This window comes from Acinonyx jubatus, chromosome A3 (assembly GCF_027475565.1).
Source record: "Acinonyx jubatus isolate Ajub_Pintada_27869175 chromosome A3, VMU_Ajub_asm_v1.0, whole genome shotgun sequence".
Taxonomy (NCBI): Eukaryota; Metazoa; Chordata; class Mammalia; order Carnivora; family Felidae; genus Acinonyx; species Acinonyx jubatus.
Genome location: NC_069388.1, coordinates 112,352,445 through 112,378,588, shown reverse-complemented (window position 1 = coordinate 112,378,588; position 26,144 = coordinate 112,352,445). Strand labels below are relative to the sequence as shown.

The 26,144-nt window shown below is 37.4% G+C and overlaps 1 protein-coding gene across 5 annotated transcripts in view; it reads right to left on the bottom strand.

The window, feature by feature from the left end:
* The window catches only part of MEMO1 (mediator of cell motility 1), a 123,353-nt gene that overhangs the window by 58,284 nt on the left and 38,925 nt on the right, over positions 1 to 26,144 (bottom strand). For all 5 annotated transcript variants that reach the window (XR_008289593.1, XM_027033498.2, XM_053201041.1 and 2 more), the window contains one exon: positions 6,947 to 7,028. Coding sequence is in view for 3 of the 5 variants with exons in the window: in XM_027033498.2 (XP_026889299.1) it covers positions 6,947 to 7,028 (82 nt within the window). In the remaining 2 variants the exon portion in view is untranslated. The remainder of the gene's footprint in view (positions 1 to 6,946; positions 7,029 to 26,144) is intronic.

The following is a 26,144-nucleotide window of genomic DNA, read 5'->3' as shown; positions in this document are numbered from 1 at the left end:
CCAACTCTTGATTTCAGCTCAGGTCATGATCTCACGGTTCATGAGATCGAGTCTCTCACTGGGCTCTGCAATGGCCATGAGGAGTCTGCTTGGGATTCTCTCTCTCCTTCTCTTTGCCCCTCTCCCACTTGCACTCTTTATCTCTCTCTCTCTCTCAAAAATGAACAAATAAACTTAAAAAAAGACACTTCTGGAAAGGAAAAGCATTACTTCTGGAAGCCATATAATAAGATAAACTTGAATATATTTAAAGTTTTCATATTAACAAAATGGAAATTGCATTATATATGCATAAAAATAACTACAAAGTCACTATATAACAGAAACATTCACACCAAAGCCAAAACTATTTTCAAATATCCATTTTAAAACCTAAGGTAACCTGGGAATCTTTTCCAAATCAATGTATTTGTAACTTAGACTCAAAAATTTCATTTCCCAGTCTATTGCCAATTTCAACTTAAAGCTAATAATAAAAAGGAAACAAGTCTAGCTACACTTTCATGAATAACTAGCCTCAACTTAATTGTATGTTCATTTAGCACAGCTCCCACATTTAGAACAAGTTTTAACTAGGAAGGTAGCATAAAATACTTAAATACCAGCAAAGTAATTAGAATGACAATAGGACCCATGTCTTGAGTTACTATAAAGACATGATTATTAATCCATTCTTACCCAATCGAGAATTATGCAAACTTCCCCCCCTCATCCCTGCATCAATTTTTCTTTCTCTACTGGATCATTTCATCTATATCATAAACACTTTAATATCTCCCATCTTAAATAAAAATTCTCACCTGACAACATACTCCCATTCCCTCATTTCCTTTATAGAAAAGCCTGTTAAAAAAATAGCGAAAAAACTATCCTCACTCATTTCCCTCTCCAATTCTTTCTTGAACCCAGTGCGATCGTGCTTTCATCCCTACCCCTCCACAGAAATCGTATGTATCAAGGCCACCAGTGATCTCCATATTGCCAAATCCAATTATCAATTCTTAGCCCTCATCTTATTTGACCTATTGGCACAGAATTTGACACTGCTGATCATTTTCTCCTCCCAGACACATTTTTCATCCTTTTTTGCCTCCTACAGACACCACTCGCCCCTGGTTTTCCTACTTCCCCATTGGTCTTCCTTCAGTATCTCCTTTGCAAATGCTCACCTTCATCCAGATCTCTAAATGAAATTAGTTTGCCTAAGGGCTTAAGTCTTTGAACCTCTTCTCTGTATTTTACTTGCTACACAACCACAGGCTGTTTAGACTTTAAGTGGGATATATGTAACAACACAGCCTTGGCCCTTCTCTGTACTCCAGATTCGTATTTTTAGCTGCCCATTTGAGATCTCCACTTACAGACACCTAACAGGTGTTTCAAAACATTAACATGGTCAAAATACAATCCTAGATTCTACAAAACTATTTATGTTTTTTTTAATATATGAAATTTATTGTCAAATTGGTTTCCATACAACACCCAGTGCTCATCCCAAAAGATGCCCTCTTCAATGACCATCACCTATCCTCCCCTCCCTCCCACCTCCCATCAACCCTCAGTTTGTTCTCAGTTTTTAAGAGTCTCTTATGCTTTGGCTCTCTCCCACTCTAACCTCTTTTTTTTTTCTTCCCCTCCCCCATGGACTTCTCTTAAGTTTCTCAGGATCCACATAAGAGTGAAAACATACATATGGTATCTGTCTTTCTCTGTATGGCTTATTTCACTTAGCATCACACTCTCCAGTTCCATCCACGTTGCTACAAAGGGCCATATTTCGTTCTTTCTCATTGCCACGTAGTATTCCATTGTGTATGTAAACCACAATTTCTTTATCCATTCATCAGTTGATGGGACATTTAGGCTTTTTCTACAATTTGGCTATTGTTGAGAGTGCTGCTATAAACATTGGGGTACAAGTGCCCCTATGCATCAGTACTCGTGTATCCCTTGGGTAAATTCCTACCAGTGCTACTGCTGGGTCATAGGGTAGGTCTATTTCTAATTTTTTGAGGAACCTCCACACTGTTTTCCAGAGTGGCTGTACCAGTTTGCATGCCCACCAACAGTGCAAGAGGGTTCCCCTTTCTTCACATCCTCTCCAGCATCTATAGTCTCCTGATTTGTTCACGTTAGCCACTCTGACTGGCGTGAGGTGATATCTGAGTGTGGTTTTGATTTGTATTTCCCTGATGAGGAGCGACATTGAGCATCTTTTCATGTGCCTGTTGGCCATCTGGATGTCTTCTTTAGAGAAGTGTCTATTCATGTTTTCTGCCCATTTCTTCACTGGATTATTTGGTTTTTGGGTGTGGAGTTTGGTGAGCTCTTTATAGATTTTGGATACTAGCCCTTTGTCTGATATGTCATTTGCAAATATCTTTTCCCATTCCATTGGTTGCCTTTTAGTTTTGTTGATTGTTTCCTTTCCAGTGCAGAAGCTTTTTATCTTCATGAGGTCCCAATAGTTCATTTTTGCTTTTAATTCCCTTGCCTTTGGGGATGTGTCAAGTAAGAAATTGCTGCGGCTGAAGTCAGAGAGGTCTTTTCCTGCTTTCTCCTCTAGTGTTTTGATGGTTTCCTGTCTCACATTCAGGTCCTTTATCCATTTTGAGTTTATTTTTGTGAATGGTGTAAGAAAGTGGTCTAGTTTCATTCTTCTGCATGTTGCTGTCCAGCTCTCCCAGCACCATTTGTTAAAGAGACTGTCTTTTTTCCACTGGATATTCTTTCCTGCTTTGTCAAAGATTAGTTGGTCATACTTTTGTGGGTCTAGTTCTGGGGTTTCTATTCTATTCCATTGATCTATGTGTCTGTTTTCGTGCCATCTACAAAACACTTTAAAATCTACTTCCCACCTCTACCTCTGTTTGTCCCTTACAGTATAAAATCAATTCCATGTTTGCAGTTTCACAGGCCAAAACTTAAGAGTCATCCTTGACTCTTCTACTCTGCTGGTCCTACCTTCGAAATATATCTGGAAGACACTGCTTCTCGCCACATCCACCACTAGCCCCCTGTCAAAGCCACTATGTCATCTCTTTCTTGTGCTATTATAATAAGCCTCCGAAACTGGACTCCCTGTTTCCACACAACTAAACATCCATACAATAGCAAGAGTAATCCTTTTCAAATCTAAGTCAGGTCATGTCATTTCTCAAAATTTTTCACGCCTTGCCATATCACTTAGAATAAAACATAAAGTTTTCATAACAGCCTACAAAGCCTCCTTACAATGTAGCCCCTGGTGCCTGTCTCATCCACTACTGTTCCCTTGTACATGCCACTCCAACTACACCTTCCTCCGTGCTTTTCCTCAAAATATACTAAGCATATCCTGCTCCAGAGCCTTTGTACTCACTGTTCCTCAACCGGAAAACCCTTTCCCTGGATATCTGCATAACTTCTCTCTCGCATTATTTAGGCTCAAGTGTTAGTTACCTTATTGGGGAGACCTTTTCTTACTATTCTATATAAACTAGCACCTCCAAACTCATATTGTCACACTCTTGATCCTCTGATCAGCTTTATTATTCTTAGCACCCGTTAGCATCTGATACAGAATATACAGGCATTTTATTGTGCTTTGCTGTATTGAGCTTCACAGATACTGCTTTTTTTTTTTCTTTAAGCAAACTATAAAGTCTGTGGCAACCCTGCATCAAGCAAGTTGATCGGCACCATTTTTGCAACAACATTTGCTCACTTCATGACTCTGTGTCACATTTTGGTAATTCTTGCAATCCAAGCTTTTTTATTGTTATTACATGGTTATCTGTGATCAGTGATTATAACTCACTGAGTGGTAAACATTTTTTAGTAGTATTTTTTTCTTTTTTTTTTTTTTAAAGTTTATTTATTTTGAGAGAGAGGTGGCGGGGGGGAGGGCAGAGAGAGAGAAAGGCAGAATCCCAAGCAGGCTCTGCACTGCGAGCATAGAGCCCAATGTGGGGCTCAAACTCACAAACCATGAGATCATGACCTGAGCCAAAATCAAGAGTCAGATGCTTAACTGACTGAGCCACCCAGGCGCCCCTAGAATGTTTTCTAGTTAAGGTATGTACACTGTTTTCTTAGACATAATGCTATTGTACACTCAAAAGAATACAGTGTAAACATAACTTTTATATGCACCGGGAAACAAATAAATTCATTGGTCTCATTTTATTGCGATATTCGTTTAATTGCAGTGGTCTGGAACCAAACCCACAATATCTCTGATGTATGCATGTAATTATTTATTGTCTGCTTTTCCCAAGTACTCAAAGAAAGGTAAGCACCATGAAAGCAGTAATGTGAGTTTATTCATAATGCAACTCTAGGGGGGTAGTCGAAAATGGCAGCACAGGAAGATCCTGAACTCACTTCCCACGGACACACCAAATCTACAGCTACATATGGAACAATTCCCTCTGAAAAAGATCTGAAAACTAACTGAATAGTTCCTTCACAACAAATGGTAAAAGGGCCACTTTAAGATGGGGAGGAGAGACAGGACAGTCTCATCAAAACCCGACCCCTAGCATGGGGACCCACAATCAGGAGGACTCTCACAAATCCAGAGTTTCTCCCTGTGAACTGAAGGGTTTGTGCCCCACATTAGATACCCCAATCCTTGGGAAGTGTAACAGTGAGACAAACCCCAAAAACATCGGGCTCTGAAAAACAACAGGGCTCATATCCAGGAGACCCTGAAGGGCTGTAGAAACTGAGATACTTCTCTTATGGGCTCACATGCAGACTCAGTAGCTCTGGAAATTGGCACAGAAACAGCAGTTTGCAAAGTGCCTAGACTGTAGTGAAGAAGATTCACTGGCTAATCTTAAAGTGTCTACCAGAGGGGCAGGAGTCTGTTGGAACTCTCTCCAAGAACAGAGGCACAAGGCCATTTTTGTGCTCTCTCTCTGCCTTGATAGCACCAGCAGGGTGACCCAGCATCGTGCTTTCCTATGGCCCTGTAAAAAGCTGATGTGTACACATCAGCCATGCACTCTCCCGTGGCCTTGCTAAAGCCGGCAGGTACACGTAGTCTACACAGGGGACACTCCTTGATCGATCACCTGCTTCCATGTTTCTGGGTCCGTGGGGCTATAACAATTGGAAAGACAGTTCTGGACAGGCTACCTCCAGGGCACCATGCAGACAACAGCCTGAAACATATCCTAGTCTTTCTGTGAAACAAGCCTATTTACTTGTCCCAGAGGTTCAGCCTGAGGGGCAGCATTCACGTTGGCCACACAACCAGAGGCTACGGAGGTGCTTTCAAGGAAAGTAGGCCAGCGGACACCATCTTCACACTCTCCTTAAGCCTCACTACAGTTCCCCAGTACCTCCCAGAAAGGAGCGTGTACACTCATCTGAAGCCCTGATTTTTGCCACTGTCACCCAGGGAACACCTTTAGGTCACCTGGTCTGGAGGCCAACAGGGTTTACAGTCTCCAGGACTATGTATGCATACTTTAAAAGCTGCTGCCTGAGGGTCTGGCTTCTAATCAGACTGAAACTAAGGGCTGAGTGAGATCTTTCAGAACACTGACAAGTCGTGGCACACTCTCAACAACTGGGACTTATCAAGAATAAATCAGGCTGCTCAGACATTCACAAAAGTTTCAGAGACAGCCAAGAGCTAGGGTAAGGTTGAAAGATAAGGTTCATCTCTTACACAAGGCCACTCTTTCAAGACTGGGAGAGAGGGGTACTGCACCTCATACATAGAAACAAACACAGAGAGTCAAGCAAACTAAGGAAACAGAGGAATATGCCCCAAACAAAAGATTAAGATAAAACCCCTCCAAAAATCTTAACGAAACAAAAAAAACAGCACTAAGAACACCTGGCATTTAGCCAGGTACATATTTGTTTAAGTTATTATTTAAGTTATGCTAAAAGTTTATAAAGATTAACTGATTTAATCATCAAAAACCCTATGGAGGTACTATTAATATTTCAATTTTACCAATGAGACAAAGGCACAAGAGATTTAGTAACTTGTATGTCACATTCCTTGTAAGTGGTACAGTCAGCCTCCTATATCTATTAAATGAGATCAAGTTAGATCATACAAATGGAGCATTTAACGAAATGTTTGGCACATTAAATACCCAGTATTTATGGAGTACTTATTACATGTGCCAGACATTAATGTAGACTCTTTATGTGTATTTACTGATTTCTCATATTGTTTAATAAGTAGATGCTATATTATTATTTTCACTATTTTTTATTTATCGGGGCACCAAACCTAATGCAACAGAAGTTATAGAAAAGACACCGCTGTGAAAGAAATGGGACAAACACTAACCTTTACTCTTCTCAGGAAACAGTTAACATGTGCTTAAAAAAATGTGTTTTGAAAGTTACACTGGAAACCAAATCAAAATGAACTGAATTCCTATCACATACAGACACTCTGTTAACTGTTTATTTGTTAGCTTGTAGTTCTAAAAAGCCTTCTGAGATTCAAAGACAAAATAGTCACAGATTTTCTTCAATTAAAAAAAAAAAAAAAAAACCCTCCCGCAGGTTTGTTTGCTACTCCATACTGCATGATATTCTGTTTAACGCACCTTTTTTAATATAAGGAAAAAGTTGGCTGAATGAAAGTAGATCTTTTTAATATTTAAAACTGAGATTACTCATTTACATCAATCTGAAATCACCAAGTTTATGTACTGCAAATAACCCTCAGCTTTAAGTCAGTTTTATTACCAAAAATAAACTCTAAAATTACTGCACCTGAGAAAATAGCTAATTCCTTTATCCTTGAGTTAAAGTGGAAGCCAAAGGAATCATGAAAATGACTAAATATAATTTCTTCAGCTCAACATAGCATTTATTTTTTAATTTTGTAAAAATTTAGTTCAATTTGTAGTTACTCATTCTATATTAATAATTAACATATGAAACATGTAAAGATGTCTTTAAGGTAAAGAACCTTAAAACTTACGGTGCAATAATGGCTCTAGCAGGTCTTTTTGTAGACTGTACTTGTGAGAGCCAACCTTCTAGCTGTGCGTTCAGCTGCGGTCCTATAAAAAGAGAAAGAGGGAAACTGGAGTCAGCAGAGAAATGTACTATATATAACTATATGTGACACAAAGCCCTCACTGAACCTATTTAGGACTAAAATAGCTTAATGGGCAGTGGGATCATTAGCTTGGATGATAATGTTTAAAAGTTAACCAACTACTAAGCAAGCCATAGATAAGATCATATACTGATTAAACAATATTTGCTTTTATCCATTTACTTATTTATATCCGTCTTCATTCCAGAACTATTCAATCTACAATTTGAGGCACTGTTTAAACAAAACAAGAAACAAAAGACTGTTGGCAAATGAAAAGAAAATACCCAAGTGATTGTTTTCAGAGTGCCAAAACTTGCTTAAGTCACTAAAATCACATCCATGGAGTGATCACTCCCACACCTAATACCTTTCCCTCCTATCCATTCCAGCCCCTACTCCGCTGACCACATTAATAACCAATGACTATGCCATGTCAAAAATCTCAATTTCAGTTGCCTGGGTGACTCAGTTGATTGAGCATCCAACTCTTGATTTCAGCTCAGGTCATGATCACATGGTTTGTAAGTTCAAGCCCCATGGCAGGCTCTGCACTGTCAGTGAGAAGCCTGCATGGGACTCTCTCTCTCTCCCTGTCTCTCTGCCCCTCCCCCATCTGTACTCATGCTCTCTCTCTCTCTCTCTCTCTCTCAAAAATAAGCATTTAAAAAAAATTTTAAGTAAAAAACAAAATAAAATACATTTTTTAAAAATCTCAATTTCAGGGTGCCTGGGTGGTTCAGTTGGTTAAGCGTCCAACTTTGGCTCAGGTCATGATCTCGTGGTTCATGAGTTCGAGCCCCGCATGGGACTCTGTGCTGACAACTCAGAGCCTGGAGCCTGCTTCAGCTTCTGTGTCTCCCTTCCTCCCTCTCTCTCTCTCTCCTCTCTCTCTCTCTCTCCCTCTGCCCCTCCCCTGCTCATACTCTGTGTATGTCTCTCTCTCAAAAATTTAAAAAAAAATGTTTTTATTAAAAAATCTCAATTTCAAACATCCCACTCGCCTCACATCCTATCTTTCCAGTTCACTTCTAGAAATCTGTTCGTTCCCAACAGATATGGAGTTACTTTTCCCACTATCCTTCCTCTCCTTTCTTCTTCACCTCTTAACCCAGCCTGAGACTTGATGATCCATCACTACAATCATTTCCTTGCCTTTGCTCTCAGTCTTGTACCTCTCTTCCTCCATCACAGTAAAGTCATAGTTAAAACCATCTTTCCACTTGACACAGTACCTTCACCTATATAGCTGAATGAGATAACAAAGAAATACAACCAAATGAACTTTGAAATTATGCCCATAAACTTCAGCAGACCCTTAGGAAAGCTCAGAAAACATATTACATTAACTTAGAGAATTTGCTCTCTCGGCCTTAAGACAATCACTTCATAGAGCTTTCCATTTTATTTGAACTCTCATCCCCCTCTCACTCCCAGATGATCACGCTTTTCAATTTGTCAAAGAAAATCAGAAGATGGCCAACCATCCTGGTTTACCCAGGACTTTCCCAGTTTTAGCAATGCAAGTTCTGCATCTTGGGAAACCTCTTAGTCTCAGGCAAACTTGGACATTAGTCACCCTAAATTCAGAAAAGAACTCCTTCCCCGTTTGACCACTTACTCTGCTTTCTCTCCTGTGTCAACAAATGGTCCTTACTCCTATCAAAAGCCAACAAATTACTTCTGCACTGGGTACCATTGTTTTTCTTCTCAAGGACGCTGCTCTTTTGTAACTATCCCAGTCTTCCTACACTAACTTGGTCCCTTTTTACTAGATCATTACCATTAACATGCAAATATATAAAATAAGCAGACTGATTTCCCCCCAACTACCACTCATTTCTCTGGCCCCCTTTTTCTCTTTTTTTTAAGCTTTTGATCATAACATATTTAAACATTACAAGAGAATCTAGATAATAATAAAACAAACACCCATGTAACCACTGTCCAAATATAACATTCTTATTTGCTTAAGATCTTCCTTTATTAAAAAATAAAATATTACACAGTAGAAAAAATTGCTGAGCCTATTATATATTTCCCTCCTTAGAGGTAACCACGTCCTGATTTTGGTGTTTTTCATGCATTACAGTTTTACTAATATATATACCTATAAAACTATGCATTTCTCTGCACAGCTATTGTTCTACATGTTTTAAAATATTAAATAAATATATTGTGCATATTCTTTTATAATTTGAGTTAGTCACTCAACATTGTAAGTTATTCATGTTGAGTTTGTAGCTCTAATTCACTCACTCTCAATACTGTTAGTATTGTGTGAACATACCAAAATTTACCTATTCATTCTCTTCACAGACATTGGTGGTTTCCACAGCTTCACTGTTAATACTCAATGTTACAAGTCTCTTATAAACATGTATTAAGAGTTTCTCTGGGATTTAACTAGAAACAAAAGTACTGGATCATAGAGTAGGCACATCTTCAACTCTACCAGAACACTGCAAACTAAATTGCCCACTAAAGTGGCCAGATCAATTTACCCATCAGTGTAAGGGCATAAAAAATGAGAGCTTTAACTCTCCCTGTTAAAACTAAGGGAAGAGAGGGACACCTGGCTGGCTCAGTCAGTGGAACATGTGACTTTTGATCTCGGGGTCGTGAGTTGGAGCCCCACGTTAGGTGTGGAGCCTGCTTATAATATAATATAATATAATATAATATAATATAATATAATATAATATGGGTCATCTGGTTAAGCATCCAACTCTTGCTTTCTGTTCAGGTTATGATATCACAGTGTGTAAGTTAGAACCCCACATCGGGCTCCACACTGTTAGTGTGGACCCTGCTTGGAATTCTCTCTCTTCCCTCTCTCTGCCCCTTCCCCACATTTGCATGCTCTCTCTCAAAACAAATAAATAAGCTTTAAAAATAAATTAACTACATAAAATCAAACAGGGAAGAGATACCCCACACATTTTTCTTAGAGCACTTTCTCTAGAAAGCTTGTAATTGTAAATTCTTTCTTTATCCCTTTGAAATATATGTATATGTAAATCATTTTAAAAGCTAAATAAGCTTCTATCCCCTCCACCCACCCCAGCTGGGGCTCAGTCAGTAGATCATGAGACTTTTGATCTCAGGGTCATGAGTTCAAGCCCCATGTTGGATGTAGAACTTACTTTTTAAAAAATTAAATAAGTAAGTAACTATGTAAATGAAAAAACAAACAAATAAATAAGCAAGATTCTAACCAGCACCCCAGGACTATCTTAAGGACCTAATAACCACTTCTTTGAAATGTTATTTGCACAAAGGAGAGAGCACCCTCTTTCTGCCAGTTTCTGTGGGAAGACATGAGCACTAAGTAGCCAGCCACCTACCTCCAAGTTGCAAAAGATTCAAGTTTATTTTTAGCCAATTAACAAATACATATGGTCACCCCAATTACCAAGAGATTTAGGATAAGCCACATGTGAGAAATGCTGCTATCAAGTTCTCTTACTTGAGCACTACTTACAATTTATCTTGACAACATGTATGTAATGAGTTGTATCTGCTTGGCTATAGAAAAGCATGAGCTCTCCTTATATCTTTGCAATCTTTTAGCAGATTGCCTGTAATGTGCTTCACATTCTGGCTCAATGCTTACTCAAGAAAAAAAAAATTTCTTTCTCTTCTACCTTTGAAGAGAGGTTTTTCTGAAATAGAGGCTTTGGCTTAAATTATATTTCTCCAACATCAGCAAGGCTCAACAATTTGCATTTCTCTTCATCCTTACAAATATAGGATACTGTCAAATTTTTTAACTTTTTGGCAAATTATGGGTATGTAATAGTATCCCTTTATTAAATCTTATTTGTATTTCCCTGATATCCACTCAGATTAAACATCTACTGATTTGGATATCCCTCTGTATATATATTAAGGACTATACACATAAAAAAGTTTATAATGAACAGCCCCATTAGTAAAATACCAAAGTACAAAAAAGTTCTGATTTCAGCAAATATTGTGGTTTGTTTTAAAATTTTAACTTTTTTAAAGTTTATTTATTTATTTTGAGAGAGTGAGAGCAAGTGGGGAAGAGACAGAGACAGGGGGAGAGAAAGAGAATCCCAAGCAGGCTCTGCACTGTCAGTGCAGAGCCCAAAGCAGGACTTGAACTCACAAACCATGAGATCATGACCCGAGCCAAAGACACATGCTTAACCGACTGAGCCTCCCAGGCACCCCTAAAAACTTAAATTTAAGTACAATTACCCCCCAAAAATTATATTACATAATCTCATTAACTGAAGGAAAAATAGTTCAGATTTTCAAAGTAAATTTTTAGCTGCCTAACAAATTTCATACTAACTTAAAAAATATTGCTCTAAATATTTCCACATTATAGAAAGTTTATAAAACAGTAAATGAATAATGGATAAAAGCAAAGAACATATTATCTCCCAATTTAGGCACTCTACTGCCATCAACTTCAGTGATTTTAAGCTCTAAATCAAGCTCTCTTAGCAGTCTTTTTATTAAAAGACCAATTTCCTCAGAAGGATCCTAAGGTAAAAGCTAAACTCCAAGTTTCTTAACTATCTTTGAATAAGATAACTGAGCATATCTATTTATTACATATGGTTGCTTAATTGTTGATCTACAAAGTGTCAAGTAAAAAAATGAATTCTTCCAGAGAGGCTAACTGATACTTGGCCATAAGGTATCCTTACTTAATACAAGATGATGATGAACTATTGCTTTATTTTTCAAATACCACTGGATTTGAAGGCACACTAATGAGTAGGAAAATCAAAAGTACTATTACTTAAATAGCTATTAAATAGTTTTACTATTCAATGGCTGTGTGATCTTGCCCTGAAAGGGATAAATGGGCATTTACTTCTTAGGATAAGATACTAAAAGTAGGTTCCCAAAGTATCAATGCTCAGGTATTTCCTTAGGAAACAGACAATAAATAATGGGCTGTATTTACTACAATGTAACTTATTAACACTTCTGTTTTTATCCTTCTTGAGTTAAACAAGTTCACAAGCAAGTTTATTCTCATGGTGACAAAACTAAAGAGATACTACACACACACACACACACACACACACACACACACACACACACACCCAATCCTGCTCTTCCTATGCAACTGACACAATTCTAAGATATGTAATTGAGTAAGCCAAATTGGTTTTCTACACTTTTCTGTTTGGCCTGCTGAAGAATAAGATATTTTTCTTTGCAAATAAAAACTTTCAGTGGTCTCCTCACTCTGAACAAAACTCATGTGTTCTGTAAGCTCTTCTCTTTTTCTACTGAATAAATTAACACATCAGAGGGTTCGTTATAACCAATAATGTTCTAACGTCACAAATAACTTTGCCGTCATTTATTAATTGAATAAATATTTACGGAACACCTATTTATGTGCCAAGACGTGAAATGGATGATGCAGTTACAGCACTAAAAGGACAGATGCGATGCCTGCCTCCATGGAGCCTCTGTCGGTGTCTTAAATCTAAAGAATGGCTCAAAGACAAAAACTTCAGACACCAGGACAATCTAGTAAAGGAGACATTTTTGGTTAAAAGAAGAGACTTCCAGAGTTGCTCAAAGTATCTCATAGATATCAAGAATGACCAACTGCCACAATTTTTTTACCATTAATTTTTAAGGGGTACCTGCCCATTGACACAGTAAACTTAATTCCACAGGATTGGTTAAGGCAAAGTAACACGAGACAAAGCAGAAGCAAAAAATACAAATCCAAACACAAGTATGCTGTCAGATTTTGTTAGCAATCATTCTGTGAAACCTCTTCAAAGTAAAAAACTAATCTGTGATCAAAAATCTACAAATAATAAGAATTTATGCTAGACTTTTTATAACAGTGGCTGCTGGATCTCTGAGTTTCATAGGCCAATAAAATTTCAAAAAAAAATGGGGGTAACCAACACACTAATTTTTATTTTAGCAAGAAAGGACACTTAAAACATATCAGCCATTTATCTACGATCACCATGACTTCATAAAATAAATAACACCAAAAAGTAAGATGAGTACAAAGTAAGATAATCCCAGTCCTTTAAACTGAATAAATTAACCACATTTCGTTGAATGTGTTAAAGAAAGAGAATCCCAGTGTTAAAGTGCATCATTTAAAATAGAGACTTTGGCTTAAATTATATTTCTCCAACATCAGCAAGGCTCAACAATTTGCATTTCTCTTCATCCTTACAAATATATGATACTGTCAAAACTTTTAACTTTTTAACTTAACCCAGTGTTAAAGTGCATCAGTGTTAAAGTGCACCATTATGTACCACTAAGAAAGACAAAAATACTCCCAATTAAACTAGGACACATGGCGTCTTATCACTTAGAATTTATTTACTAAGAAAGCTTTTTAAAACTTACCGAGATATGAATTATCAGAAACATTCATGTTTGTATTTTAAAAAGCAAAATAGGAGCACCTGGTGGCTCAGTCAGCTGGACATCAGACTCTTGATTTTGGCCTCCATGCAGTCAGTACAGAGCCCGAAGGGGGGGTCTAGATCTCACAAACCCATGAGATAATGACTTGAGCCAAAACCAAGAGTTGGTCACTCAACCCACTGAGCCATCCAAGCACCCCTCAAAATATTCTTAATGTCTTCAAATTCACAATCTGATATCTAAATTGCTTTTTAACTCACAGTCACTGGTAATCTTTGTTTTTCCATAAAATCATCCTCTGTACCATTTATGGAATTAGTGATGCAATATTTATTTATCTTTTTTTTTTTTTTAAGAGAGAGCAAGCATGAACAGGGGAAAGAAGCAGGGAGAGAGAGGGAGGGGGGAGGGAAGGAGGGGAAGAGAGAGGGAGAGAGAGAATGAATCTCAAGAAGGCTCCATGCTCAGCTCTGAGCCCGACATGGGGCTCGATCCCACAGCCCTTGAATCATGACCTGAGCCAAAATCAAGAGTCCAAAGCTCAACCAACTGAGCCACCCAGGTGCCTTAAAATATTTCTTGTAAAAGTGTTCTTCTATTGTCTCTGGGACTCATGTCCAAAAAACTGACACAAACTGTCCAAGTTCCCATGCCATACATTTCTTGATCTTATGAAAAGTGTCACCAGAAAATGTAACTAACGAAAGGTTTCAGAAGACAACCCAGGAATGGTAATCTCTTCCACAAATGGTCCTTAAATGCTATGTTAACTAAAACATCAAGGGGTCACAGGTGTCCAGTCATAGAAGCAGAATGAATTCTTGAGTTCACATATATGTAGACAGTGGCAACTATTTCACAACCAACAATAATTTCAAGGTGCCATTGATTATAAAACATATCAATTTCAGAAATGTTAAAATGTGGGAATATATACATCTTAAAATTGATGAAATACAGTAGGCACTATAAAAACTACACTCACTACAATGTTCTGATTTTTTCCTTTTATATCAGTGCAGAACAGCAAAAATTATATTCATCAAAGACCAACATTTGGGACCACTGCTTCTCACTACAATGAAAAGTGTTTTGAGAAGCCTTACCAACTATAATAATCTCATTTAATTTTAAGTAAACTTTCAGTTCTCCCTAAATCCTTTCTCTCATTATTGATGCTGTATTGTAACCACATACCTAAAATTTATTGTTATGCTATTTATAAAACTTAGTATCTTATTTTTAGATACATCTAAAAAGATACTATTTGTTTTTATGTATCTATGATAGGACTAATCACATAGAAAATAATATGCTCTTGGGACCACAGGCATTGCCACACTGAATCTAACCTAAAACTATCCGGAGCATTACTGTATCAACCCAAAAGAAACCTTTGCTGTGAAGAACAATGATTATTCTCTTTAATAAAAACCTTAAAGTTTAGGCCAAATCCAAATATCTTGGATTCCTTATTATCCACCAATTTATTTAAACATTTTAAGAATTTACCTACATTTTTAAAACTCTGTAATTCAGAATACAATTGCATTAGAGCAATTAATCATTCAAATAAATGTTTAGTGTGTACCAACCAACTCTTATATTTGGCCAACCGGAAATTACGTCCCACTCTTCTACCCACTCATATACAGTTTCTCACAATTTTCACAGTTAATACCAATTCCATTGGCATTTCATATCTAAAAAGGTTGCAAATTTGGAAGATAACAGTGTATTTCTCCCTCCAAGTCACACAGAAAACTGTCATCTGAAAATAGGTTTAGCAGTAATCTCTTTAACAGTCTATGAATTTGCATTGTCTATTCCTACTCCCATTCTCCGTTTATAAACAAATTCCCTATCCCTAACAAATGAGGGCACTTAGGTGGCACAGTCAGTTGTGTATCCAACTCTTGATTTCAGCTCAAGTCATGATCTCACAGTTCATGGTATCAAAACCCACAGCGGGACCAGCGCTGACAGCACAGAGCCTGCTTGAGATTCTCTCGCTCCCTCTCTCTACCCCTCCCACGCTCACACAGATGCTCTCACTCTTGCTCTCTCTCTCAAAATAAACTTAAAACAAAATGTGACCCAAAATTGCATCCGTTCATAATTATGTATGACAATGCCTATTTCACCAAAACCTCACCATTCCCTTCAAAGTAATATTTTGAAAGATAAAGTAATTTAATTCATGCCCCCATTTGATAAAAATTAAAATCTAATGCCCTTATATTTGGCATTTCAAATTAAATTAAATATTCTATTTCTTTAACCAAAGAAATGTTAGTTAACTTCTAAGAAAAATGTATTTGGACTTCTAAGATACTTATTTCTACTTGGATGGTAGAACAGCAACGTGATTCTTGCCAGTCACAAGTTTCCCATTACCAATGTTCAGCAAACAACTACTATCTATAGGCCTTTACAGAAGACAAGTTCAATTCAAAATCAAGCGTATTATGTTGCATCATGCTGCTGTTTTAAATTACAATCCTGAAGATTCTGACATGCTCCTACCATTAAATTTTCTAACTAATGGGGTTTCTCCTTCAATAGTCAAAAAGTGGTCTACAGACCAGAATCATCTGATGTGTTTACCTAAGAAAGAGATCTCTAGGTCTTACCACAGAGCATCACAAAGCCATTATTGCAATCTCAGGGGGTGAAGACATTTTTTTAAACAAGATTTTAACAAGCTCTCCAGGGGACTCCTATACACATTAAAATGTTAGGCCCACTGCCATACATGAGTTGCCCATGCTATATGAATGAATGTGGCAACAGGCTCTTGGAAGGTTTACAACTGAGATTTTTTCATTACCATAAAAAAAAAAATCACATAATCTTTAAATTAGCAAAATATAAATGGATGAACTTTTACCTCCAAACTACTTTAAAGCCGTAACTTTCATTGTTTCTTAAAATTTACATAAGTTTATTTTTAATGGTGTTTCTAGCCTCCCATTAGGATCAATGCCTCTCCAGCTTTTGCTCTCAACCTTGATGACAAAGTCAACTCAGATTCTTAGAAACTAAGTGATACACAAATTCAAATTCCCTCTTAAATCTTCTGTTTTAGTCCAAAAATTCGTGACATTTATATTTGTATTACCATAGTAATAGGAATAACTATTTGTAATCTCAAAACTCCCATACTCCTATTTGCAATTTAAATGGAGGCTTCAAGAAGATATACCATGTTTATCCTCTAACACAGAGTCAGGTATTCTACTGAGGAAATATGAACCTGAATCATAAAAGGCAACCACCTAAAATGATAGAAATGCTTAAAATTGGGTCTATAATACTTAATGGGTATCTAACCAAGAATCATTTTCTTCCAATTGCAACTAGTGTGTTTTTCTTCCTTTTTCTAATGTTTCTTTGGGTTATAACCAGTCAGTTGATTGATACTAGTGAATCTGGATACTTTGATAGCAAATCCAAAAACATAATCTGTAGAAAAATAAAACAAGTCTGCCTTATTGGACAGAATCAGAACTAAGGTAACAATTCCCACACAAGGTAACACTTCCTTCACGAAAGAAAGAAAGAAAGGAAGGAAGGAAGGAAGGAAGGAAGGAAGGAAGGAAGGAAGGAAGGAAGGAAAGAAGGAAGGAAGGAAGAAAAAAGAAAAAGGAAAAAGTTTTAAAGGAAAAGTCAGAATTTTCACTTTTCACATATTTCCACCCCAAAACCGATTTACAGACATTACCACATTCTCACCTTACTCTGTGTAATACAGATCTTCTTCTCTAAGAGCTTTCACTTATAGACTTTAACCAGAAAAAGGAGATCAGGCCCAGTGGACTACATCAAATGAAACGTGTAATATGACTGCCTATTTGTGAACTGATAGAACAATAGATCTGAAACAATCTAAGTGTCCACCAAAAAAACCCAACCAAACAAACAAAAGAAATGCCTGATTAAATAAATTATAGTAAATCCATGAAGTAGAAGACTAAACAAATGTTAACCAGTGATGCAAATTTTTATGAACCCCTATGGGAGATGTCTTAATTCAGAAGAAAAAGAAAAGCACTGTACAGAACAGAAGTATAATATATTGTCATTTTATATGTGATTATGTAAAATATTTCTGGACGAACATGAAATAAATGGATAAAAGTAACTGCATCCTGACTGAGAGTAGAGCGAAATTATACTTCTCACTGGGTACTTTTTTTGTATCTTTCACATTTTGTACTATGTACATGTACCACCTATCCAAAAACTGAGTACAAAAAAAGATGGTGCATTCATATAACATAATAACATGAAGTTATACACAATGATGCTGCACCAAGATACGGAAGCAACCTAAGTTCCATGAATTACTGAATAGATAAAGAAGATGTGGTATGTATACAGAATGGAATAATGCTCCATTAAAAAAAAAAAAAAAAAAAAAAGAATGAAATCTTGCCATTCATGACAACACGATAGACCTACAGGGTATTATGGGAAGTGAAATACTCCAGAGAAAGACAAACACCTTTATCATTTCCCTTATATCCAGAATCTAAAAAACAAAGCAAATGAATGAACAGGCAGCGACAACAAAAGAGAAACAGACTGGGTGGCTAGAAACAGACCCAAGAGAAACAGACTGAGCACCTGGGTGGCTCAGTCAGTTAAGCATCCAACTTTTGATTTAGGCTCAGGTCATGATCTCATGGTTCATGAGACTGAGCCCTGCAATGGGCTCCATGTGCTTGAGATTCTCTCTCCCCCTCCTTCTCTCTCTGCCCCTCTTCCACTCACTTGCATGCATTCTCTCTCTCTTAAATAAATAAACTTCTTAAAAAAAGAAAGAAAGGGGCGTCTGGGTGGCTGAGTCAGTTAAGCGTACGACTTCAGCTCAGGTGATGATCTCACTGTTTGTGAGTTCGAGCCCTGTATCGGGCTCTGTGCTGACAGCTCAGAGCCTGGAGCCTGCTTTGGATTCTCTGTCTCCCTCTCTCTCTGCTCCTGCCCTGATCACACTCTGTCTCTGTCTCTCAAAAAGTGAATAAACGCTAAAAAAATAAAAATAAAAAAGAAAGAGAAGAAAGAGAGAAATAGACTCATAAATATTGGGAACAAACTGGTGTTGCCAAAGGGGAGAGGAGTGGAGGGATAGGTGGAATGGGTGAAAGGTATTAGAGGTACAAACTTCCAGTTATAAATAAATAAGTCTCAAGGATGAAAAATGCAGCATAGGGAATATAGTCAACATTACTATAATACACTTATCGTGGTGAACATTTTGTAAAGTATATAATTGTTGAATCAGTATATTCTATATCTGAAGCTAATATTTTATGTCAACCACATGTCAATTAAATAATAATTTTTTAGGGGCACTTGTGTGGTTCAGTCAGTTAAGCATCCAACTTCAACTGAGATCACGATCACCCCGTTCATGGGTTCGAGCTCCACATCGGGCTCTGTGCTGACAGCTCAGAGCCTGGAACCTGCTTCGGAGTCTGTGCCTCCCTCTTTGCCTGCCTCTCTCCCGCTCAAATTCTGTGTGTGTCTCTCTCTCTTAAAAAAAAAAAAAATAATAATAATACTTTTTAAATACTTTTTTTTTTAATGTTTATTTATTTTTGAGAGAGAGAGACAGAGAGACAGAGTGCAAGCAGGGGAGGAGCAGAGACAGAGGGAGGCACAGAATCCGAAGCAGGCTCCAGGCTCCAAGCTGTCAGTACAGAGCCCGACGCCAGGCTTGAACTCATGAACTGCGAGATCATGACCTAAGCCAAAGTCAGACACTTAACTGGCTGAGCCACACAGTGCCCCTCTTTTTTTTTTAATGTTTATTTTGAGAGAGGGAAAGAAAGCATGAGCAGGAGAAGGGAAGAGAGATAGGGAGACAGGGAATCCCAAGCAGGCTCCACCTGTCAGCACAGAGCCCAACGTGGGGCTCAAACTCATGAACCATGAGATCATGACCTGAGCTGAAATCAAGAGTTAGACGCTTAACTGACTGAGCCACCCAGGAACTCCTCAATTAAAAATAATTTTTGTAAAATGATGCTGCATGGGACGCCTGGCTGGGTCAGTCAGTGGAGCATGCAATTCTTTGTCTCAAGATAATAGGTTGGAGCCAGGCATTAAAAAAGAAAAAAAAAAAAAAATGATGCTGCAGACATCTGTTTATTGACATGGGGAAAAAAGCCTCTAAACGCTAAACCCAACTAACAAACCATTGTTAGACCTCAGACAATACCTATATTAATAATCTAAGTTAAATAAAACCCACTGCTAAAAATTGCCGTTGACCAAGGAAAGATATATTAAAGTATTAGGATACATACACATGGACCAATTTGACAAGATTTCCCCCACTAGCAAAAGGGGATTTCCCCTTCTTATTTCACTTCCCTACCCTATTTCTGAAAGGTATAAACAGAGAGCAAGAAAACATTCTAGGAGGACCTGGGTGGCTCAGTCGGTTAGGAGTCCAACTCTTGGTTTCTGCTCAGGTCATGATCTCATGTTCATGAGTTCGCGCCCTGCATCAGGTTCTGCGCTGGCAGTGTAGAGCCTGCTTGGGATTCTCTCTCTCTATCTCTCTCTCTCTCTCTCTCTCTCTCTCCCTCTCTCTCTCTCTCTGCCCTTCCCCTGCTCGTGTTCTCACTCTCTCTCAAAATAAATAAACTTTAAAAATTTTTTTGAAAACATTCCAGACAAGAAAAGAGGACATTAAACACCTTATTAGTATCTTCCTTCATGTAATATATAAAACATAATAGTTTCAGGTTGGTTGGTTGTTTTTCTCACTTGTCCTGCAAGGGATTTGAGTTATTCTCCACTCTAACTCTTTCAGCCATCATTTACCAGACAATGTAGAGAAGCCAAGTTGCTTTTTGAAGTAATTAACTATAATCTAATGCAATTTTTGTTTTTGTGCTTTTGTTGTGGCATGTTTGAGGCCTGTTTTTTCACTAAGCATTGGTAGTGCAAGTGCCAGCTCATCCGTCTAGAATTATGTTTCTGATTTTGCAACCATAAGATGTAAACAAAAAGAATCTCAGCAAGTTCTTCCTTGCTAACTAGCCAAGAAAACACACCTAATGTGCACTAAGAGATGGGCATGTCAGGTATCAGATACACACGAAAAGGAAAGGTAGTCAGGCATAATGGCCACAAAGATAAAAGGCTTTCCAAGGAGTTCACAGATGGGTAATTTAGGAGGAAAAATAACTTTGAAAACTAAGGGCTGTGGTTAAACATGGAAAGTGAGCTGTACGTGTGCATCCACTCTACCAAACCTTTCCATATCCCTTTGGATTGTTTTCACTGAACTATCACTAAAGCAAATGTATTAAGGTAAAATCTTCCCAGACTGAAGAATATTTGGGTTTAAATGCAGGTGCGTCCTCTCCCCATTCCCAGAAGATCATACCATAAAAGTTTTGAAAGCCTCAGCCATGCTCAAGAACTCGTACCTTTAAGAGGTCTTAGACAATATCACTGGCACCTTCTTTTAAACCACGGCCACCAGAAAAATTCAACTAAAGAAATAAAAACTCCTTCCCAAACCCCCTCTGCACTTAGGCCAATTAGATAGATAGATAGATAGACAGACAGACAGACAAACAGACAACCACTCAACCAACCTTAGCTCTATAAGCCAGCATTTCCCAAAATCAGAATTGGTAGACCTCTGTATCAAAATAAATTGGAGGGGGTGAGTGAGTCAATGATGACTATGTTGGGGACAGGAAAAACAAGAATACCAATACCAATGACAATTAAGGAAGACCACGAAGTCTTTTCTAAGATGAAGACTTTGACTTGGACACAATGAAAGTTTTAGGAGGCAGAAAGACAACTAGGTAAGATGTCTAGCTGGTAAAGAGTAAGAGCCTTAAGTGCAAAAAAAAGCATGAATGACAGAAACGTATATTTCAGAGCCATTTAATTAGTGGTGAAAGATGAGAATGGCTGAGCAATCTTAATATGCACAAACTACTGATGACAGCACAACTGCTAAAAACATAAGTCTTTGGATATAGACACTTGAGCATGCAAGTAAGAAGTTGAGCCAGGGAGAAAGAAAAATGCGGTGCAGCTCAAGAGACAGAGGGAAAATACAGTACAGTGAAAGCAAAGAGTTAAAATTTTCGATGTAAACAGAATTTGATGCACTGCAATGAATGAGCACAATGAGAACAGAGAAAATGCTAGTCAATGTATTTGGTGAGTATGAGAAATCAGTAACCCTAGGGCAATTAGTTTTCAGTATTTGGGGGTAAACATTAAATTACAAGTAGTGAAAGACCAGAGAAGTTACAAGAAAATGGAGACGGCAAATGAAAACCACTCCAAGAAGAGTTGAAAGCAGCTATCATTGCCTTTTTTTGATTAAAAAAAAAAAAAAAAGGTCTCTATGTCTCCCAATCTGAAATCTCCAACACCTCAAATACATCAATTCACTCACTTTATGAAATAGAACCTTAGGCATTAGCAATCATATGTTTAAACCTCCCAACAAAGTAAGTTATCTTTGCTGTCATGGGAAAGTCAACATTTTTTAAGCATGCTTTTGGAAGAGATGGCAACCAACATGAATATGAGAGGGCATTTTTTGGAAGATAGTTTCTAAGATTTTTCTCTACACATTCAAATTAAACATGTATTAGACATTAACAATCCTGTACATGGTTCTATAGAACTCAAGCCAATAGTTCATACTAGTTTTTTAAGATTTTTTTTAATGTTTATTTTTGACAGAAAGAGATAACAAACGGGGGAGGGGTAGAGAGAGAGGGAGACAAAGAATCCCAAGCAAGCTCCAGGCTGCCAGCACAAAGCCCTACATAGAGCTTGAACTCATGAACCATGAGATCATGACCTCAAAATCAAGATTCACATACTTAACCAATTGAGCCACCCAGGCGTCCCTTAAAGATTTTATTTGTAAAATAAATTTTAAAAAAAGCCTCCAACGTGGGGCTGGAACTCACAACCCCAAGATCAAGAGTCACATGCTCCACTGACCCAGCCAGCCCGGCGCCCCATCAATAGTTCATGTTAAAAAGGAGAGTGATAATTTAAAATACTAGCATTTGGTAATGGTAGCAAAGCTTTCATCTAAAGACATCAAAGCAACTCTTAAACATCTATTAATTATAGTCATTCTGAACTGTCCTGTTTGCTGCAGCAGAATACAAGCATGAACATGATCACATTCTACCTGAATGACACAAAGTATTATTTAAAACATTTGTGTTTAATATTCAATAATTATGATAAATGGGGGTGTAACAACAAAAGTTGTTTTGGATAAGTACTTCAAAATGAAAAGTAAAATCTTCTCAACATGAACTTCAGTAACTGTCATCCAGAAAAATTCAGAAGGCCAGAATAAACTTTTTTTATTCTACTAAAGAAAAAAATCTATTAAACAAACTACAAACACTGTAAAAAAAAAAATACAACAAAAACACTGTTTTCAGCTACTTTAGATATACTTGATGTTTAATTCAAAAAGGAGGTAATAAGGCAGAAAGAACTACAAAATGGGAGTAGAGGAACAGCCAGAATTTAGTGTACCTACAATGTGACAGGCACAGTACTGGGTTCCTTAAAATGTTATTCTTGGTTAACTATCATAGCAATCCTATGACACAGTCACTATTATTTTTAGCTTACAAACAAACAAGAACACCAGAGTTTCCTCAAGTTCATATAGCCAGTAAAGGGCAATGCCAAGATTCTTGGCCACGCTGGTCTGTCTCTGAGCTGTGAAGCTGTCCTACTCAGCACAGTACCTACTCTAAGAAGCAAGTGATCCAGGTCAAAGTACTAACATTTCCACAGATCTAGGTTTCAGTTTCCTTTTCTATAAAATGAAGAGGGTAAACTCAATTATGTCTATAATTCTAGGTTATTATAATATACTAAGAGGTAGAATTATTTAGATTCATGCTTAAAGATACTTACCAATCACTTGTATACATTTTACTAGGTATAGCTCTAGGTTATCAGCTTTCATTCTATGCTTTTCTTGAGTGTTCTATCAGAAACTTAAAAAAGATCAACATAGGGGGTACCTGTCTGGCTCAGTCAGCAGAGAATGCAACTCTTGATCTCGGGGTCATGAGTTTAAGCCCTACATTGGGTGTATAGCTCACAAAAAAAAAAAAAAAAAAAAGAGAGAGAGAGAGAGAGAAAGAAAAAAAGAAAGAAAAAGATCAACATAGGAGAGACAGAGCAGATACCAAGACCTCTTTCCCAAAAGTAAGAAAAGAAATACACAAAAAGAAATATATAAGACAATTTAATGATGCTTAAGAAATTACAACTTTTTTTTAATGTTTATTTATTTATTTTGTGAGAGAGAATGAGCATGAGCAGGGAAGAGGGACAGAGGGAGAGGGACAGAAAATCCCAAGCAGGTTCCAAGCTCAGCGTGGAGCCAGACACAGGGCTTGATCCCACAACCCTGGGATCATGACATGAGCTGAAATCAAGTCAGACACCCAACAGATTGAGCCACCCAGGTGCCCAAAAAAATTACACCTTGATAAAAATCCTACAACAAAGCCTTTTAACATAAAGCTTTTAAATTTATGAATCTTAATGTGTTTTCATCATCAAAAGAATCACCAGAGTTCATTTATTAATTGTCAGCATTATTTATAAGACTTTGACACTTTGACTTTAAGACAGTAAAGACTGAGGTTCTTTGGAAAAATGGCAGATTCTACATCTGGGGCAGGAAATGTAAAATGAGCCTGGAACATCTTATCCCAGATATGATGGTTAATTTTATATGACTCCTTGACTGCCAGGATGCCCAGACATTTGTTCAAACACTATTCTGGGTTTGTCTGTCAGGATGTTTCTGAATGAGATTAACATTTGAAATTGTAGACTAAGTAAAGCAAATTGCCCTCCCTGATGTGGGGAGCCCTATCCAATCATTTGAAGGCCAGAATGAACAAAAAAGCTGACACCCTCACAAGTAAGATGGAATTCGTCCTGCCTGACAGACTTCAGGCTGGTACACTGGTTTTCTTCCTTCCTTCAGACTAAAACCAAAACAACACTGGCTCTTCCTGAGTCTTGAGCTGGACCGGAACTACATACACCACTAGCTCTCCTGGGCCTCCAGATGCTAAACACAGATCTTGAAACTTGTGAGCCTCTAAAGTTCATAAGCGAATTTATTATAATAAATCTCTTTCTATATATATGCATATATCCTTTTGGTTATGTTTTTCTAGATAATACAGACTAATACACCACAATGCAAGAAAGTTATCACCGACTATTAGGGCCATGTCTAGAGGACTCAAGAGTCAGCTTAAAGAGACTCCAACTGACTAAAGATGGGACAAATTGAGTATCTTTTAAGTCTATGAGTTCACAATGACACTTGAAAAATTTTTTTTTGCTGGTCACCTGTATCCAAAGGTACCTTTTATCCTAATGCTAAGGAACCAATTCATTATTTTGATAACTGGTAAATAAAGGAAAAGGATCAAGCATTACTTATCCCACTTTTTCTAAATGAACTGTTCCTTCAAGTAACTAGATTAATTGAGGACAGGAAATATCCTCTTAGAGAAATATTATAGATAATAAATGAGGGTAGAGTGATTAAAAACTGTCACCACTTCACAAGTCCTAATAAATTATTAGATCTAAACAGTAATCACGAATGGCTACCGGTATCACCAAAGAGAGACAATCAGGCAATTCCCTACTGTCTGAAAAAAACAAAAACAAAAACCCTAAATCTGATCTAGTCCCTAAATCTGTGTTGTTCACTACAGGAGTCACTAGCCCCATGTGGCTACTAGGCACTTGCAATTGTAGCAAATTCTAATTGAGATGTGATATGTGTAAAATATACACCAGATTTCTAAGATTTAGTACAAAAAATGTAAAATACATCAATAGTTATGCTGGCTTCATGTTGAAATAATATTTTGGATATAGTAAGTAGAATAAAATATATTAAAACCAATTTCTCGGGGCGCCTGGCTGGCTCAGTCAGTTAAGCGTCTGACTTCAGCTCGGGTCATGATCTCATAATCTGTGAGTTTGAGCCTCGCGTCGGGCTCTGTGCTGACAGCTGAAAACCTGGCACCTACTTCGGATTCTGTGTCTCCCTCTCTCTCTGCCCCTCCCCGCTCACACTGTCTCTATCTCAAAAATAAATAAAAACATTAAAATAAATAAATAAACAAACAAATAAATAAATAACCAATTTCTCCTGTTTTATGTTTTTAAAGTGGATACCAGAAAGAATTCAAATTACCAATATGTGGCTCAAATTTATGGCTTTCTTTTTATTTATACTAGGCAATGCTGCTCTAGATCTAATTAACAATTTTTATAAAATAAATGTGACAGAAGAACATGTTGAACACCATTCCAGAGATGGAGTTACAAAGATCCAGGCTGCAAGAATCTCTAAAAAAGAAAAGACCCAGTTTCTTCAACAATAAAACAAAAGTGCAAGGAAAAAAAAAAAGAAAAAACAGAGTAAGATGGAAAGGGAATGTGTAGATTTAAAAAGACATAATATCAGGAAGGAGGCAAAAGGTCTCCTCATCACATCTTTTCTTTCTTTCTTTCTTTCTTTCTCTTTTTTTTAACATTTATTTATTTTTGAGAGAGAGAGTCCAAGCATGGGAGGGGCAGAGAAGGAAGGAGACAG